The sequence below is a fragment of the Caretta caretta genome, chromosome 2 (genome assembly GCF_965140235.1).
Source record: "Caretta caretta isolate rCarCar2 chromosome 2, rCarCar1.hap1, whole genome shotgun sequence".
NCBI classification, from domain to species: Eukaryota; Metazoa; Chordata; order Testudines; family Cheloniidae; genus Caretta; species Caretta caretta.
The window spans coordinates 180,485,748-180,504,428 of NC_134207.1; the positions used below are offsets into that span (position 1 = coordinate 180,485,748).

The 18,681-nt window shown below is 41.7% G+C and overlaps 1 protein-coding gene across 3 annotated transcripts in view; it reads left to right on the top strand.

The window, feature by feature from the left end:
• The window catches only part of MATCAP2 (microtubule associated tyrosine carboxypeptidase 2), a 50,025-nt gene that overhangs the window by 7,836 nt on the left and 23,508 nt on the right, over positions 1 to 18,681 (top strand). For 2 of the 3 annotated variants that reach the window (XM_048839211.2, XM_048839209.2), the window contains exon 2: positions 9,338 to 10,026. The exons of the other annotated variant lie outside the window; for it this stretch is intronic. In XM_048839211.2, the coding sequence (XP_048695168.1) occupies positions 9,338 to 10,026 (689 nt within the window). The remainder of the gene's footprint in view (positions 1 to 9,337; positions 10,027 to 18,681) is intronic. 3 annotated transcript variants of the gene reach the window in all.

An 18,681-nucleotide genomic window follows, 5' to 3' on the forward strand; every position in this document is an offset into this window, starting at 1 on the left:
GACAAAAAAAAAAAAAAAAAAAAAAGGAGGAAAATAACATTAGTTTACTCACTGTGTGCATTTGATAGCAATGTTTCAAATCACTTTCATTGTTTCCCTGTTAGTTTTCCCTGTTAATTGTGTAGGTCTCATGCAGTAATAGGGGAGGGAAATTTAAAAAAAAAAAAAAAAAAGAAGTGGTTGTAACAATAGGCAGAAGGATTTGGGGGGTGGTAGAGGGCCTGCAACTACTTGTATCTAACATTAAAAAGTATACTAGATTTCAAGTGGACAATTTTCCTTTAAGATCTGATACTGCCCTGTACGGAAAAAACTCCCATTGCAGTGTATTGGAGTTGGGAGCATATGGGTCAAGGACAGTGTTTTGTGTGTAGCTTGTACATTTTTGTTTGCACACCTAATGGCACTGCTCACACAAAATATAGAGCAAATATGGCTGTGCACCATGTCCTCAGTCAGTCTAACAGAACTGCAAAACCAACTTTTCTGATATTTGCTGCAGTGAAGGACATTTCAGGCCCAAATAATGTTCTACCTCTTAGATGGAGCAACTGAAGTGTGTCAGCCTCTGCAGATGTAGAGGCATTAGGCAGAAGATAAGATTATTGCACCTGAGTCTCCTCTCATCTACTTCAGAGATTTCAGTTGAGCTACTCTAATACACACTGGTGTAAGTAAGCGGGAAACCAGGCCTACTGCATGTATGGCTGCACATCTGGTGAAGGCTCCAAGATTAGCACTTAAGAACATCCTGTGGATTTGGGAACAATCCTCGAGAGGCTTTTAGTGCCATTAAGAATTTTGTTTGACTGTTTGGGGCAGATATAATCCTGCTTCCACATGGAGGTCTTCAAGGGACATTGTAGCCATGTCTTAAAACAATCATAATGACATTTCAAAACTTTAATGTGTTTCAAGCGGAATAAATTCAGGTATATGAGAGTATTATTTAGCATCATCTTTTGATATTTCGGACTTCTGAAGTAAAATGGATATGCTTTTCTTTGTATCATTGTTGAAAACAATGTGAAAAAACAGCAAATCGATCATTTATTTTGCAAGAAGGACTGTACCATTTTGAGGCCTGTTTGCATGTATAGCAGTGAACTGACAGGCTGGTCTCATGCCTACTATTCAGTTGTGTCATGACACCAAAAATATACATTGCCACAGGTTGGCAGTGACATGGCACAACCGAGGTGAGAGGTCACTGAAAAAATCAGATTTATATACACCTGTCACTGGCCCAGGGCAAGTAAAATAACATAAATGTTTTAATCATTATCAGTCACCAGTTTAATTGATTATATACCAAAACAATTGAATTTTCACGACACTTTTTCAAGGATACTTTGCCATTATATCTCAGAATGTCAGTCCTTTCCACTTTATTTTGGAAAATAAAGTAGTGAAGATTACAGTATCAGATAGAGGATTCAGCACAACAGTTACACGATTTTTGACCTTTGTATAATCTATGGAAAATAATATCTGTTATAATTATTCAAATCTTTTGGCTCATCCATTGACCCTTATCTTCCAACACAAATGTGTCTCACACAATATTAATCCTGGTCATATTCTGTGTAAATTTAGGTTGGAGAACGTTTAAAGAGCCCATACGGTGTTTGGCAGATGGTTGTAAGGCTTTTTCTTGCAGAATGCACATTTAAATCTAACTACAGATTTGGAGGTGGCAGTTGGTGGAACATTTACCATATATTTGAGCTGCAACACCCACATATGCATGATAGTCACAACAGCATTCGGATTGTTTGCTGCTGCTGCTGCCCTGTGTTATGCAGAGATTGGCAGATAATTGGGTGATCCATTCATGGATTGCCATGACAGTAGTACTTCGACCCAAAAGCTCCATTGGCACGTGCATCCCCAAATAGGTACATGATATTAGATTGATGCAAGGGTAGGGTGACCAGACATCCTATTACCATCATCAGAACTGTCCTGGTATTAGGGGCTTTGTCTTCTATAGGCAACTATGCCCCTGAAAATAAAAGCGTCTCGATTTTTCACACTTGTGATGTGGTCACCCTATGCAAGAATCTCTGGGATTGTATTTTATTTTGGACTGGGTTTTTTTTGCATTTTACTTCTATTTCACTTTTATCATTTCTTAGATATGCTTGCGACATGCTTCTTCAGTTCCAAAGAATTGCTTACATTGTAGCAATAGAAAACCCTTCTCTACCTCAACACTGTTTTGGTTAGGTTCATAGTAAAGGTGACAAATTTCCACCGTTAGATAGCTGGAATTTAATTGTTTTGTAAATACTGTGGCTAAATTTTCAAAGGTGGTCAGCAAATATACACTTTCAGTTTTGCATGCACAACCAAAACTGTGTGCCCAAAATTTTGTGTAAGATTTCACATGATCCGGCAATCAGATTGGCACTCTAACATTTAGAGACTAGGTTGAGGTCACTTGTTAAAGGGCAAGTTTTCAAGCATCCACCTTTCTTAAAGTCAAAGAGCCTCACATTGTTAGATTTAATATATGCCTGAAGGTAGGTTTCCCTACCTTCCTCCTTTCACCCTCTCCCCAAGAAAGAGATGAGAGCAATCCTTTTCTTGTTGCCAAAAGGACCTTTCATTGTGTAGCAATATATGTATACTAATGTGGCTTGTGAACTTTAGCCCACTGGAGAGTATCCTGACTGCACCATACTCTGTGGGACAGATACTTGATATTGTTTTCTTTATGCTGGGAATTGTGATTTTGCACACCACTACAGTATACGCCAAAGCAAAATAAGCTAGGTAAGCAATCTGTCCTGCGTTGATTAAACTGATTTTATTAAACTTGAACTGTAATGCCCTGAAGCCATCTCTGTGCCAAGCCTAAAGGAAGTCTCTCAAATTGACCATAAAGCAAAACTAATCTTACATAATATCTGCTTGTCAGAGCAGGGAAAATACAGTAGAGCCTCCGGAGTTACGAACACTTCAGGAATGGAGGTTGTTCATAACTCTGAAGTGTTCTTAACTCAGAACAAAACGTTGTGGTTGTTCTTTCAAAAGTTTACAAGTGAACATTGACTTAATACAGCCTTGAAACTTTGCTAGGCAGAAGAAAAATGCTGCTTTTAACCATCTTCATTTAATTGAAACAGAAACAGTTTTCTTACCTTGTCAAAAAAAATTTTAAACTTTCCCTTTCTTTTTTAGTAATTTATGTTTAACACAGTACTGTATTTACTTTATTATTATTTTTGGCTCTGATGCTGCCTGATTGCATACTTCTGGTTCCAAATAGGTGCGTGGTTGATCAGTCAGTTTGTAACTCTGGTGTTCGTAACTCTGAAGTTCTACTGTACTTCTTACTCCATCCTTTCAGTGTTGGAAGGACGCTCCACGACTGTGTGGTATTTTCCCCATTTCTAGATGTGTACATTCATGCAAAATGTGAGACCACAGTATCTTGATCAGTTTACTGCTTGCACCAGTATCCCCAGTAGCACTGAACAACATGAGTTTGTACAATGTGAAAAATGAAAATGAATTCATAAAGCATGAAAACTTACATAGTGGTATGGTGTTTTTGGTCTCATTTGTTCTGAGAGCCAAGTCTAATTTTACTAGGAAAACAAAGCTGGAATTAAATTATTGATTCAGTTACCTGGGAGGGATTTAATGATCCCTTTGTTAATGTTCTATTGTCTGTCATGTGATAAACCTCAAGGAATATGTCTAACCAAAATTGGCAACCCTACCCTCTTAGTCCCTTAGGCCCTGCAGAAGCCCAACTGTAGTGCTGAGGATCTGCTTGGGAGGAGTAGATAGGGCCAGTGAAATGCACATCATTCTTCCACTAACTCCATGAGGAATCAGCACAGATGCTACATATGGATGGAGACTGTATTAACTTTTATGTGCCAGTGCTTGGCACTGTAGAAATTCCCTCCTCCCTGAGGGATGTTGCAGGGGAAGGAACCAGCTGCAGAGTTGAAGCCAGTAGGGCTCCAAGCCATTAGAGCTGCCCTACCACACAGCCCAGCAGGGGAACAAGGGACTGGCTTTGCAAAAGTGGATTTAACACAGTCAGTAGGCCTGTAGGGGTGTGTGGCTGTCTCTCACAGTCAATCTCTGAGGGAGGCCACACCTCTTTGCTGTCATGCCCCTGGAGTAGCAGTCTATCAAAGGGGAGGGGGGGGGGTGGAATTAGCAGTCTCTTGGGCTCAACCTCAGGCAAGGGAGAGCAGCAAATGATTTCAGGGCCTAAGCCCATAGGTTGAGGCAGAGCCTCAGTTTAGAGTTCCCACCCTCAAGCACAGTAAAGTAGTTAGGGACCGTTCAGGGGCCCAGGCGCTTGGGCAGGGCAAGGCACCTTGCAGTCTAATACTCTAGCCCTCAGGCAGGGGTGAGCACCAAGCAGTCAAGGGACCCACACAAGGGACAAGCACCAAGCAGAGTCTGTGGTGTCTGAGGAATGCAGGCCTTCCACCCTAAAGATAGGGAGTACTGCCCCCCCACCCAGGGGTGGGCTTTCAGGGGGGACACAGGCCCACCCAACATCACCATGTCCCAGCCCAGGACAGAGTGTTCTGTCACCAAGTCAGCAAGGACTCCACCCACAAAACAGTGACTATGTCTCCAGGAGCACCATTGCCAGACAGTGGTCTAGTTCCCCATGGCTGCTTCCTATACTCCCCATCAGGCATATCTGCATTCAAGGGTCATCCTCCATCTCCCCAGATTACACTGCAAGTAGCAGTCCCAGCAAATCCTCAGCATCAGACATGCCTGGCTGTTCAGGTAGATTAGGAGCCTCCTGCACAGAGGTCTCACTCAGGCTCCAACAGCAAGCACAGCATATCTGTCTCCCTCAACAATTCCCACTCAACTGAGTTACAGGGCCCGCCTTTTATGCTTCCTATTCTTGTCCCGCCTCTCTGCTTCTGGCATGGACTTCCTGGTTCCGCCCATCAAGGGGTGTGTGGGCCTCCCTTACTGTCAATCTCAGAGGGAGGCCACACTTCTTTGCTACACAGACCTTAAGGAACTTTATTTGCCTGTTGAATTTAGTTTAGTTTGTCATTTTTATACTTTAAAGCACATTTTTTTAAACCCAGCTGATATTATACAGCTTTGAGTAGATGTTTTGAAAATGGGGTTAAGTTCCTTATAAATGGCTTTGGTACTAATTGCTCTCTTTTCTTAATAGTCTTAATTAATGGAGGGTTTTAAGTGATAGCTGATAAACCCCCGGCAACTAAAAATGTGAGTTTGGGGAAATATACTAAATACCTGAATATACCCTACCATTTTTGTCATGTTGAAATTTGTTCGCAGGGGCTGGCACGTCCTAGATATTCCTCATTTCTCTGGGACCTTATTCTGGGGAGTTTTCTGGAGAGGGACAGTTTCTTTATAGGTAGGGCCCTTCATTTTTGGCTATTTTAATTTTTGCCAGGAATTTATTGGTGTTTATTACTACAACAATAAAAACAGGTGAAAATTGGTGGAAAAATCTTAATATTTTTTTTCTGGGTAAATATTGGGATCTATTTTGATGGACAGAAGGATAGGGGAAAAAAGTATTCAGTAGATTAATGCTTTGATTAATGGAATTCAGTGTGGTTTGCTGCAGAACTAAAACAGAACTAAAAACACAGTGCCACCTCTGAGTTTAAAAAGCAATGCATATCTAAGCCCCCCCAAAAAAATGTTAATTTGAATAAACAGTTTACTGCTGTAGACTTAGAACTATCAGCCTATAAATATTTGCTTTTAATAATTGGGCCACACCATTTGCAGCACATATGCTTAACTTCACCCTTTTCTCCTGTTTTTTTTTTAAATTTCTAATACTTCTTTGTGTTCTGAAAGGTATTCTGCTACAGATTTTTGTTTTCTTCTCATTTTAGTGTGTCAAATATTTAAACCATTATCTGTTAACAGCTTGAAATGTGTATGTGATGGGAGTGAGATTCATCAGTACGTTCAGAGGTGCATGCACTTCAGAGCTTGCGAGCATGCCTGTTTGTTTATTGTATGTATCTTCCAGACTAATACATGTAGCCGTACTTCAACAGGTAGCTTTGCATATACATACAGACTAATGTATTATCGTAATACATATATCTCATGCAATGTATTGTATTTTCCTACTAAAACAAGTTATTTTTTATATATTTGAATGATACAAAAATAGGGTGAAAATCAGAAAAAAACAAATAATACTTTTTGTAAAACGTGGGATTTTTTCAGTCAAAATCAGTTTAAACTGAAAACGAAGGGGCTTATTTATAGGCTAGATAACACAGCAGCTCAGAGGAGAAGGGAGTACTAAGGTACTCCTTATTCCATTGTGTGGTAACATTAGGGCTGCTTGCATTGGAGCCTGGGCACTTGTGGCTTTCTCATACCAGGAGCAACTGGGCTGAGAGTAGCAGGTAGATGAGATCTGTGGTTCTGCCCCTACTATTCAGTGTCTTGCAGCGCAGACTAGATGCATGTGGGAGAATAAATCACACTCTTAAAGGACTTTACACATTATTTTCCTCTCCAGCACAACAGAGGAGTCCCTGAGGAACTGTGTCTAAGGTCTTGTCTACACTGGCAGTGACATGTAGGGTACATGTAGCTACATACCACAGTGAAAAGCAGACAACAGCCATATGGCTGTGTGTAGCTAAAAGCAACAGTGAAAGGTTCTGGCAGGGGCCTTTCCCCTTTGCCTCTTGCCTGCCAGAGCATCTGCCCACTGCTGAGTCTTTCGCTGCAGCAGGAAAAGGCTCCGGCAGCTCCCTATGGTAGGGAAAGGCTCCAGCACTGGGGAGTCAGCAGAACACTACATGGCTAAAGATAGCAGTGTAGACAGGAGAGGCACTGCTAGGACATGTAGAGAGCCAGGAAGCGTATATAGCTTAAGGCTTTTTTTTTTCATAGATATTTAGGTCAGAAGGGACCATTATGATCATCTAGTCTGACCTCCTGCACAACGCAGGCCACAGAATTTCACCCACCACTCCTGCAAAAAACCTCTCACCTATGTCTGTGCTATTGAAGTCCTCAAATCGTGGTTTAAAGACTTCAAGGAGCAGAGAATCCTCCAGCAAGTGACCCATGCCCCATGCTACAGAGGAAGGCGAAAAACCTCCAGGGCCTCTTCCAATCTACCCTGGAGGAAAATTCCTTCCCCACCCCAAATATGGCGATCAGCTAAACCCTGAGCATATGGGCAAGATTAATCAGCCAGATACTACAGAAAATTCTTTCCTGGGTAACTCAGATTCTACCCCATCTAATATCCCATCACAGGCCATTGGGCCTATTTACCATGAATATTTAATTACCAAAACTGTGTTCTCCCATCATACCATCTCCTCCATAAACTTATCGAGTTTAATCTTAAAGCGAGATAGATCTTTTGCCCCCACTGCTTCCCTTGGAACGCTGTTCCAAAACTTCACTCCTCTGATGGTTAGAAACCTTCGTCTAATTTCTAGTCTAAATTTCCTGGTGGCCAGTTTATATCCATTTGTTCTTGTGTCCACACTAGTACTGAGCTTAAATAATTCCTCTCCCTCTCCGGTATTTATCCCTCTGATATATTTATGGAGAGCAATCAGATCTCCCCTCAACCTTCTTTTAGTTAGGCTAAACAAGCCAAGCTCCTTGAGTCTCCTTTCATAAGACAAGTTTTCCATTCCTCGGATCATCCTAGTAGCTCTTCTCTGTACCTGTTCCAGTTTGAATTCATCCTTCTTAAACATGGGAGACCAGAACTGCACACAGTATTCCAGGTGAGGTCTCACCAGTGCCTTGTATAACGGTACTAAAACCTCCTTATCCCTACTGGAAATACCTCTCCTGATGCATCCCAAGACCGCATTAGCTTTTTTCACGGCCATAACACATTGGCGGCTCATAGTCATCCTATGATCAACCAATACTCCAAGGTCCTTCTCCTCCTCCGTTACTTCTAATTGATGTGTCCCCAGCTTATAACTAAAATTCTTGTTATTAATCCCTAAATGCATGACCTTACACTTCTCACTATTAAATTTCATCGAATTACTATTACTCCAGTTTACAAGGTCATCCAGATCCTCCTGTAGGATATCCCTGTCCTTCTCTAAATTGGCAATACCTCCCAGCTTTGTATCATCTGCAAACTTTGTTAGCACACTCCCACTTTTTATGCCGAGGTTAGTAATAAAAAGATTAAATAAGATTGGTCCCAAAACTGATCCTTGAGGAACTCCACTGGTAACTTCCCTCCAGCCTGGCAGTTCACCTTTCAGTAGGACCCATTGTAGTCTCCCCTTTAACCAATTCCTTATTCACCTTTCAATTTTCCTATTGATCCCCATCTTATCCAATTTAACTAATAATTCCCCATGTGGCACGGTATCAAACACCTTACTGAAATCTAGGTAAATTAGATCCACTGCGTTTCCTTTGTCTAAAAAATCTGTTACTTTCTCAAAGAAGGAGATCAGGTTGGTTTGGCACGATCTACCTTTTGTAAAACCATGTTGTATTTTGTCCCATTTACCATTGACTTCAATGTCCTTAACTACCTTCTCCTTCAAATTTTTTTCCAAGACCTTGCATACTACAGATGTCAAACTAACAGGCCTATAGTTATCCGGATCACCCTTTTTCCCTTTCTTAAAAATAGGAACTATGTGAGCAATTCTCCAATCATACGGTACTGGTGTGTCTTTATTTTACTTGCCTAAGCTGTGCCTCCCTGCTATTTGTACCCATGCTAGCGGGGCGTATGGTGTATGTACTCTACATGCTGCCCTATGTGTAGACATAGCCTAAGAGGAGAGTTTCTGAGGCATGTCTCCCTTTTGGTGAGGTGCACCTACAGACTGCCTCTTACTGCTTGTATAATTCAAGGATCACAATATTTTTAAACAGCAATTACTTTTTGAAAGAATCTTTAAAGATAATAATAATTTGCTTCAAAGTAAACACAAGTAAAAAAGATAATTATATAACTGAACTATTTAAATGTGTGTACACATGAACAGCACCTGAATTTAAACAAGGTAGTCGCTGAGATGTGCACTGAGATAGGCAGAGTTGCTTGTGCAAATTAGGTCTGAAATTCCACATCTAGCTTGTTTAACAATATGTGTGCACGCGCGCACACACACACACACACGCCTGTTTCCTTTTATCTTAAAATCAAGATTGTCTTAAGGTAGTTGTAGTCATGTAAAAAGTTACTTTGTATTCAGATTCTGTTTCATACTTGTTATTCTGTTAGGTCCTAAGAATTGTGTATTGTTTATTGTGTCATCACAGAACAGTCAGATTTGTTCTAGCTTTCCATTTTCTTCTTTTTTTTTAAATGCAGAAAAACTTCACTGGCCTGAGCAAGAGCTCTCTAAAAAATCCGTCTTAAATTCAGAAGAACATAAGCTGATCATTAAGAATGAAAGCAGTCTTCAGCACCTGTCCTCTGGAATCCTTAAGGATATTTTCACAACAGGAACCAGTAGCTACAATGTCCTTCTGCAAAGCAAAGAGGAGAAAAAACACCACTCTCAAAAGCTGTCATCTGCCCACCACAAGAGGAACAGAAAGTCCACCAAGTCTTCTACTACCTCGCGAAGCAACGAGCACCGCAAGATCAAAGTCCCACTACCTTTGCTCAGCAGTGGCTGGTATTGCATGAAGAGGCAGCCATCCATCTTTATCGCTAGCCCAGTGTCCAGCAGTGTAAAGTTTACACACGGTATTTCCGTTGCAGGGAACAGCATAGGACTGCCACCTCGACCCAAAAGCAAGGCTAAGAGACATTATTTTTCTAGTCTACCAAAGCCAAAGCATCCTCAATTGTCAAAAAGCCATGGTAAAGAGGTAGATGTCTCTGGCCGAAAACTGTGTATACTAACTGCTATCAAGCCTTCCAATGTGGAAAAAGAGAAGATTAAATTCTTCAAGTCTGATTTTACCTATAATCCTCAATTTGAATACGCAAATCCTGCATTGCCAAATGTGTTAGCTAAGCACAGCCAAGCATCCGACAAGTTTCTTAAACAGGTATAGTTATTGTTACACATGTTCCTTGTTCACTCCTCTTTGTAGTACCTTTTCCCACTTATAAAGACAGCATTTGGCTTTGTTTGCTGAGTTGAGAACAGTCTTCATTATCTCACAACAGGCTACATTAAAATAGAGTATGAAAATACGGCATCTGACAGAATACAAATTATATGCCACATTAGAAGTACTGAATGCACATCTGTATTATAGCAGCCTTTTCACTTTGAACGTGATTTGATTTGAAAAATCTTTTTCAGGACTAAAGCACCTAAAACATAGTATCATAATCTATAAGGATTTGTCCACAAACTGTTAATTACTAGATGTCTTTCTTTATTTCTTGTTTTCTTTGAGTAGTTTGCTCTATGGATAAAGATTTTACTATAACATTTTGTGGCTCTAACCCCATTTAAAGCATGAAAGGGACCACCATAGTAATTACATGGGGTCTAATCCAAGAAAAATACAGTGAATAAAGTAGGCTTTTTTTGTATATGTTTCAAGAGGGCGCCGGAGAGAAAGAGCCTAGAAAACCTGCCAGTCCTCTTGATGACACAGGGATTTAGGGGGCAATCATACATCCATTATTGCTTGTCTTAAGGTCACGATTGTTGGATAAGCATGTGTTGATTTCATTTGGTTTAATTAGCTTTGGAAGGATTTTCACATTGCGTCCGGCTCAGTCAGGCAGCAAATCAGTGCCCTTGACTCTGACTGAAATTCTGTTCCAGGGACAGGTAAAGCTGCATAAATCAGTTTTCCTATGATACATGGCCTAATTTCAGTATGGATTATTGTGGGTTACTAGGATGATGTTGTTTGTCTGATCACAAATCTGCAGAGTTTTCCGTTTGTTTTAGTAATGTGGCTTCCTACCTATGTATTCTCAGGCTCAAAATGTTTTTATTTTAATTTTAAACTATTTTAACTGTAAACAAAATAAGACACAGTCAGTGCTTATCTACCCAGTTTCAGAAGTGACCCTCTTTCCACTAGTGCTTTTTTGGTACGGTCCTTGACTAGCCTAGGAAATAAAGGGTGTTTGGAAAATGTGTTTAACAAAGAATCCAATATTGTAAGTGATGCCCTGGTTACAAGCCCTGTCATTGTGTAGTAGCTTCTGGTTTTGTGAGCATGAGAAGGCAAATTATTTCACTTCAAAACAACAAAGAAGCTCAGTGCAAAAATTTAAAACAAAAAACAAGCACCTATGATTCTAACATCTGCTTTAGGGAGAATTTTATGGCCACTGATGTGCTCAGAGATCCATTTTTTCATGATTCACAAGCTATCTTATGATATTTAAAGGTGTAGTTTGCAGGTTTATATTAAAATATATATATTAATATAACCCACTAGCTTGGTTTGATTATTACCATTATGAAAAATAGAATTTATAATTTATCTACTCTGTCCTAAAAAGTGGCAAAAAAATCCTCTATTGAGGAGCATATGTATTTGGTTTTTTCTTTCTATTTCTGTCTTTTTTTTTTTTTAAACAAATGTCCATTTGCTCTTTGGATAATTTTAGAAGCATTAAAAAAATAGATGATTTTAAATTCAGGTCCTCTTTTCTGTCTATAACTAATACAATAGTTTTATTGTTAAACTAAATTTTGCAGATTGCACTTAAATTAAAAAAGAGCTAGTGATATTATGAAAAAACAAACAATTCAGCCTGGTATGTTGGAATTTTTTTAAAAAATGAGACCTTAAAAAGATTTTATGTGAAGATCGCATATACAAATACCTGTGAAATACCTGTTTAAAGGTTTGATTTCTTTCAGCCTATTTCAGTAAACCAAAATACTGTAATAATAAATGCATGCCTTTTCTAATAGTGAATGGTTCCTCGGCAATATGCTGTCTGGTTTTAGGGACTGATGTGTCACTTTAAGCTTTTCTACTTTAGAATTAAATGCAGAGAATCACAATTTTTAATATCATAATACAAAAGTAATGCAGCACGTTTGTCTTCTGTCCAGTGAAATCTGATATTTCTGATGTTTTCTCTTTAGTCAGGCACGTAACAAGGGAAAACTTCTCTTCCCAGATAGAGCTGCAAGTGGCTGATCAAATTCATTATTCTAAGTGATTGAAATTATAAGAAATAACATCTCAAAGTCTGACTTGTTAAGGATTGAATAAACAGATTCTGGACTTAAAATAAACAAAATATCAGTAGTCATAACTCAAATAATACCAATCCCAGCAGATGGCACTAATTCTTTTCATTAACTGTAGAAAACCTCATCTTCCTGCAGATTTGAATTTAGACTCTTACAGATTTTGTCCATATGAACCAACATATTATCCAAAATGACAATCAGTAACTTGTATATTCTTGCTAAGATGTGGGCCATATAAGTTGTTGCCTCACTTCAGTGTGAACTGGAAGTCTGAACTGAAAAATGAATTTGGAAAGAGAAGGGGGAACACTCTATAGCCTTTTATAGTGACTGATACATTCTGAAGAGACAGTTCAACTCTTGGAACTAGTTAACAAACAGTACCCAGTATGTCAAGTAGTTTATAGTCAAACACTGCTATATACAGTACATAAAGCATTTTCCCTATAACAGGACATAGGCCTCAATGTTTTTGCAACATTCTCAGGCTTTGATTGGTTACCATAATTATTCTGGAAGAGCTTTCTTTCTACAAGAGAAACCAAATAAATTTCTAACAACTTACCCATGATTGGCTTCCTGGAATGTAACACTGCTGACTTGATCCCCTGACTATGTCTTTGTAACTGGTTTGGCTAGTTTTCCTTTCTTTCAGCTCTGTGCAGAAGAACAGTGCATTGTCCCATCTTTGCAAGTACTGCCTATGCTCAGGCTCTCTGTACCTTACTTTGGCACTGGGATAACTGCCCAGGTTTTCCTCAGACTGCACAGTGTAGTAGTTGTGGACACACAAACTCAGTTGACACATGGCTGTGTCATGAACACAGCTCAACCATGTTTATTATAATTGGATCAGGCAAGAGCATACAATGGTTGTATTTGCACTGTGGATGGGTTAGGCTGCTGTTAGTGTCCTCAATCTATCCCAACACTTTTACATATTTTAATAGGTTATTCTCCATTGGAATTGAATTCATCTAGCTAAGAAGGGTTCATCTCATGATCCTCAAAGGATTCTGTCCACCTCTTCACAGGAATGAGGACCTAATATTTACATAGTGCTTTTGATCCATAGGTTTCAAAGCACTTTACAATGGTTAGTAAGTATCACAAACCCCATTTTCAGATAGGGACTAGAGGTACAGAGGGGTTCAGTGACTTGCTCAAGGTCACACAACAAGCAATAGCACCCAGGTCTCCTGACTCTGAGGCCAGTGCTCCATCCACTGGTTTACAAAGACTCCTAGCCTAGCATTAGTGATCGGAGTTTCCTGTCACCGAGAGCTTCATTTGTGTTCAGTGTTCTAAAGAAATTTCCTCACTGCTATTTATAATGAAGTAGTATTAGAAAATACTGCATTCTGATTAGTTAAATGGCAGAGCATTCTTCTGGGATAGTGCCATATGTCAGAGCTGCTTCTATTGCTAAACTGCATCACAGGTAATATCAACATTCCTCTCTAAACCATGTCAAAATGGAGGATTATCTACTAAAGATTACCTGTAATTGCATTTACTAAACCTCTTCATTTTCCTTTATCTATGAGCTTTCATGTTGTGAACAAACTTACTCAGCGCCAGGCATTACATATATTTTCATCCACATCCTCAAATCTCTTCTCAATCCCTTTGTCCTTTGTCATCACTCTAATTTATCGTGCTCTTTTCAGATACCATCCCTTCCCTAGCTTTAGAGATTAGTTCTTATTCACGTCATCTTTGCCACTCCTTTTGCCCAACTTCACTCTCAAGATTCCTTCCAGCTCTCCCTCCTCCTTATTCAACTCTGTTTCTTAACAAGGCTTAGTCCCCACCAATGAGAGCTGTTTTTTCATTTAATTTTTAAAAAAAGTTGAACCGGGACTAGTGCGGGCTGCCCTTCGTGTTTGAAGCATCTCTCTGAAGCCCTGATGAGATACTTGGTTCTGACAGAAACAGTATGTTGAAGCCATTGCTGGGACCCATCTCTTAGCAGCCCTTAGCATGCGGGAGGACTGCCTTCTTACTCCCACTTCCACACCCCAACAACAGAGATGATGCTAATGCCACATGCTGCTTCCGACTCAGCATCTAGTAAAAATTAAATGAAAAAGAAGGTCCTCAAGTGGTGGCTAGGGTGGAAAAAGAGGAGAAAAAAAGGAATTGGGGAAAGTCTTGGGAGTAGGAAGCCACTTAAAATATGTAAAATAAAGATTTTTGTAAAGTTTTTATTTTTATTTAAGATAAATTGAGTGATCAAAGTAGGGGACAGGAGTCAGGATTCCTGGATTTCATTCCTGATTCTGTTACTGACTTGCTGTGTGACTTTGAGCTAGTTACTTACCAGCAAATTTTCCAAAGCGGCTACTAATTTGTTTGCCTCCATTCTTGGTGTGCTCATCTTGAGACTTCTAGGGCTTGAAAGTGCAGGGCACCCACAACTACAAGTGAGGTCAGTGGGAGTTGTGGGTGTTCAGTACTTTCTGAAAGTCCTGCCTGAGGTATCTTAAGTTGGACTTCCAAAAACTGAGGCTCTCAAAACCAGCGGCCACTTCTGAAAATGTTGGCCTTAACCTATCTGTGAGTCAGTTTCCCAACTAGTAAATAGGGACATTTATTACCTCCCTGAGTCCCCACAAGAGTGTAGAGAGGCCAATTTTAGCAATGTGTGTGAAGCACTTTGACTTGACTTTTAAAGGAATGATTTTAACATTTTTTTCTATTTACAGAATTCAAAATATGAAACTTTTTTCACAAAGGATTTATTACAGTTTTGATCAGATTATTTAAGAGCTTTTTAAAGGCAGTGTCATAATAAATGATTGCACAGACTTTAGACTTACAAGGATAAAAAGATACATGGATCTTGCTGATACAACATATTACAGCTTCTCGGGGAGTTGCATTGCTCTGCCTTTGGCCTCATGACTAACAGCCCCCTCAAGGTGTGGCAGGATCCTAGCCTGGAACACTCCCTATTGTTCATTCTTGCTTAAACATATTGCTGATTATTATATAATTAATGTATTATTGTTGTGGTTAAATTATGAAGTTTAACATAGTTGTGACAGAAAGTTTTAGGGCCTGATCTAGCTCTCAGTTGAGAAGCTCTCATTGGCATTTATGAGAACTGGATTTTATGCACAGGGACAGATTCTGCTACCCTTATGCTGAGTAGTACTATAATCTGCAGGAAGTTCATTCAGTGTGAGTAAGGATGGGAGAGTTGGGCCTTTACTGATCAATTAGTGCAGTAATTTCTCCTATCAGAACTGTCAGTTAAATTTAATTTAAATTCTTATTTTCAGCATCTTAATACATTTTGGTAAAACCTATCCACTATTCATTTTTAAGAAGTGGAATTGAATAGATGTGGGAACAAGAAAGAGAGAAGAAAAGAGGGCTGGGAATCAGAATAAGAGACTATTGGTCAATTAAGTTTCATTATGAATGGAGATATCTGTGGCATGTTCAAAGGGATTTGAGCCTCAGAGACGATAAATAAGTGCCCAGTTCTTAGCATTTTAGGTGCTTCCCCTACAGATTTCCTTGAGTGTCCTTGTTTCAAAAGCAGTGAAGAAAAGTCTATGCCAAAGGATAAAATACTAAAGGAGATATTCTGTTTAAATGAAAGAGTGAAATTAAATTGATTGGACAGTGAATCCAGATATATATAGCAACTAACAGGTAACATAAATATCTTAAAAGATCTGGTACACTATAAGAGAAACTGAAGAACTGTTGTACGGAATTATTCAGGTTATTCAGTGAAAGTAAACTGCACTCCTGTAACTAAGTAGGGAACTTATTATTCTTATAAGTGATGTATACAAGCATGAAAGTACATATCAGAATCTACACAGTGACAGAAAAACATCTATTTAAAATGAATATCAGAAGATGGCTAGAATAACTTGATAATTCAGCCTTTAAAAAAACTTGGAAAAAGCACACAGTTCTCTGACTAATAAACAAACTGGACTATAAACTGAGAATGAAATGTTGCTTAGATTACTCCTGGGAGAATTCTGCACCACTGTACATGCACTGTACATGCAGAATCTATGTCCCCCACATATTTCTTTGCTTCCCTGCAGAAAAATGACTTTCTGACGGGCAAGCAAAGGGAAACCACAAGAGTGGTCACATGACCCTCCCCAGCAGTATGTTTCGGGTGCTTGGGGCAGCCAGCACAGAGGAAAATCACTGTGGGGCGGGGAGTGGGACTGGGGAAGACTCAGCTGGTGGCTCCTACCCTGTGCCAGGCTCAGCTCAGAGTCCCGGCTTTTCTGGGGAGGATGGAACTCCCTCTTCCCCTGCACGGCATCCAGATTTCTCCCCTGGCTGTAGGAAGCTCTGCAAACTCTCCCCTTCCCGTGCTTCCTGCACCCATCGCTCCTCAGTTGCAAGGGGAGGGATCACTGTACAGGGAGCTGCTCCCCCATCCACCCATCCCTTGTGCATCCAAACCCCCTCATACTGAAACTCTCCCACTGAGCCTCCCCCTCTCCGCACCTGGGCCACCCTAATGATCCACCTGCACCCAGATCCCCCACACCGATCCCCAACCAGTTTCACCTGGATCCCACCCCACTGAACCCCACTTCCCCAGCATCTGGACCCCCTCAGTGAGCTCCCCACACCCAAACCCCCCTGCCGAGCTCTATCCCCCCACACCCAGAGCTCCCCGCTGAGCCCCAGCCATCTTCACCTGGACCCCCCTGCAGAGTCCCATTACCATTGCACCCAGAACCCTCTAACAAGCCCCTGTGTATCCAGACCCACCCGCACCTGGATCCACCACTGAGCTGCCCACACCCAGATTGCCCCACACAGAACTCTCTCAACCCACACCTGGATCCCCCCACACTAAGCCCCTCCACACTTGGATCCTCCCTTGCTGTGCCTGCTTGCACACACCTGGTGCACCTGGCATGGAGGGGCAGGGCCCTGGAGTGTTTCTGGGGAAGGGTGGTCCTTGCACCTCCACATTTATTTGACAAATAAACTTTGCAGAATTTTAAAATATTGTGTGCAGAATTTTTAATTTTTTGGTGCAGAATGCCCTCAGGAGTATTAGATTTCTTTTTTGCTTTTATCCCCTGAGCCTGAGAATTGCTAACAGCCAGCAATTTTCGACCGGAACACCCAGTCGCAAAGGGATCCTGGCAGGCCGCTAAACGTCCAATTGGCTGCTGTGCCAGCGGGGCAGGCAGGCTCCCGGTCCAGCTCTGTGTGGCCCCTGGGAAGTGGCTTCTGGCTTCTAGGCATCCACAGGGGCTCCACATGCTACCCCCTGCCCCGAGTGCCAGCTCCACAGGCTCCCATTGGCCAGGAACCATGGTCAATGGGAGCTGTGGGAGTGGCACTTGTGAGCAGGGGCAGCACGCAGAGCCCCCTGGCCGCCCTTCCACGTATGAGCTAGAGAGACATGTCGCCGCTTCCTGGGAGCCATCTGAATTCAGCACCATCCGCACCCCACACCCTCTACCACACCCCAACCCCCTGCCCCAGTCCGGAGCCCCTTCCCGCACTCCAAACCCCTTGGCTCCAGCCTGGAGCCCCTTCCCGCACCCCAAACCCCTCATCCGCGGCCCCACCCCAGAGCCGGCACTCCCAGATGGAGCCCTCACCCCCTCCCACACCCCAACCACCTGCCCCAGCCCGGTGAAAATGAGCGAGTGAGCAAGGGGAGAGCGAGTGACGGAGGGAGGGAGGGAGGATGGAGTGAGCAGGGGCGAGGTAGGGGCCGGGCTCTGGGAAGGGGCCGGACAAGGGTGTTCGGTTTTCTGCAATTAGAAAGTTGGCAACCCTAGGTGCCAGCCTCTTCCCAATGGGGGGAGTGCTGAGGTGGGCCTTAGCCCCCCCTTTCCATGATGTCCCACCCCTGCGCCTTCTTTCAACCCCCTAAGCCCCTCCCCTGTGGCCAGCTTGGCAATGGTAAGAGACACCCAGGGACCCTGGACTGCTGTGGGCAGTACATCTGGTGGGGGACATGGGCCAGGAGCTGCTCTCAGACACCATGTTCCCCCCACCTGGTGGAGGGTCCAAGGCTCCTCACAGTGGCCCAGGCTCCTCTTACCATGGCCTGACTCCAGCTTCTGGGCTGGCCACAGGGCAGGGCCTCAGGGGAAAGAGGTGGAGCAGGGGGCTCCTGCTTGTGTCCTGCTTTTGCCTTCTGAAAAGGGGATCACCCTACTTCATTGATGTATAGGCCTTGTGCTTGCCCTTCCGCACAAGGGTTTTACCCAGGAAGAATAGGGTCTAATAATAAAGATTTGGTCTGTGAGAACCAAGCAAATTATTCCACCTTTAAGGAACTCATATTCCTCCCTTAAAAACAAACTAGCACATAATCTGTCTGAGGTCATTTTTAAATAAGGCGAATTGACCTGATCTGTTGCAAGAGAAATAACTCAGTTATTAATGTAGGGCAATTCCTCTAAACTTCGCTTACCCGTTAGACCCACTCACAACTGGGCATCTATATAGATCTGATCCAAACTCCACAGAAATCACTGAAAAGATTCCCACTGACTTCAGT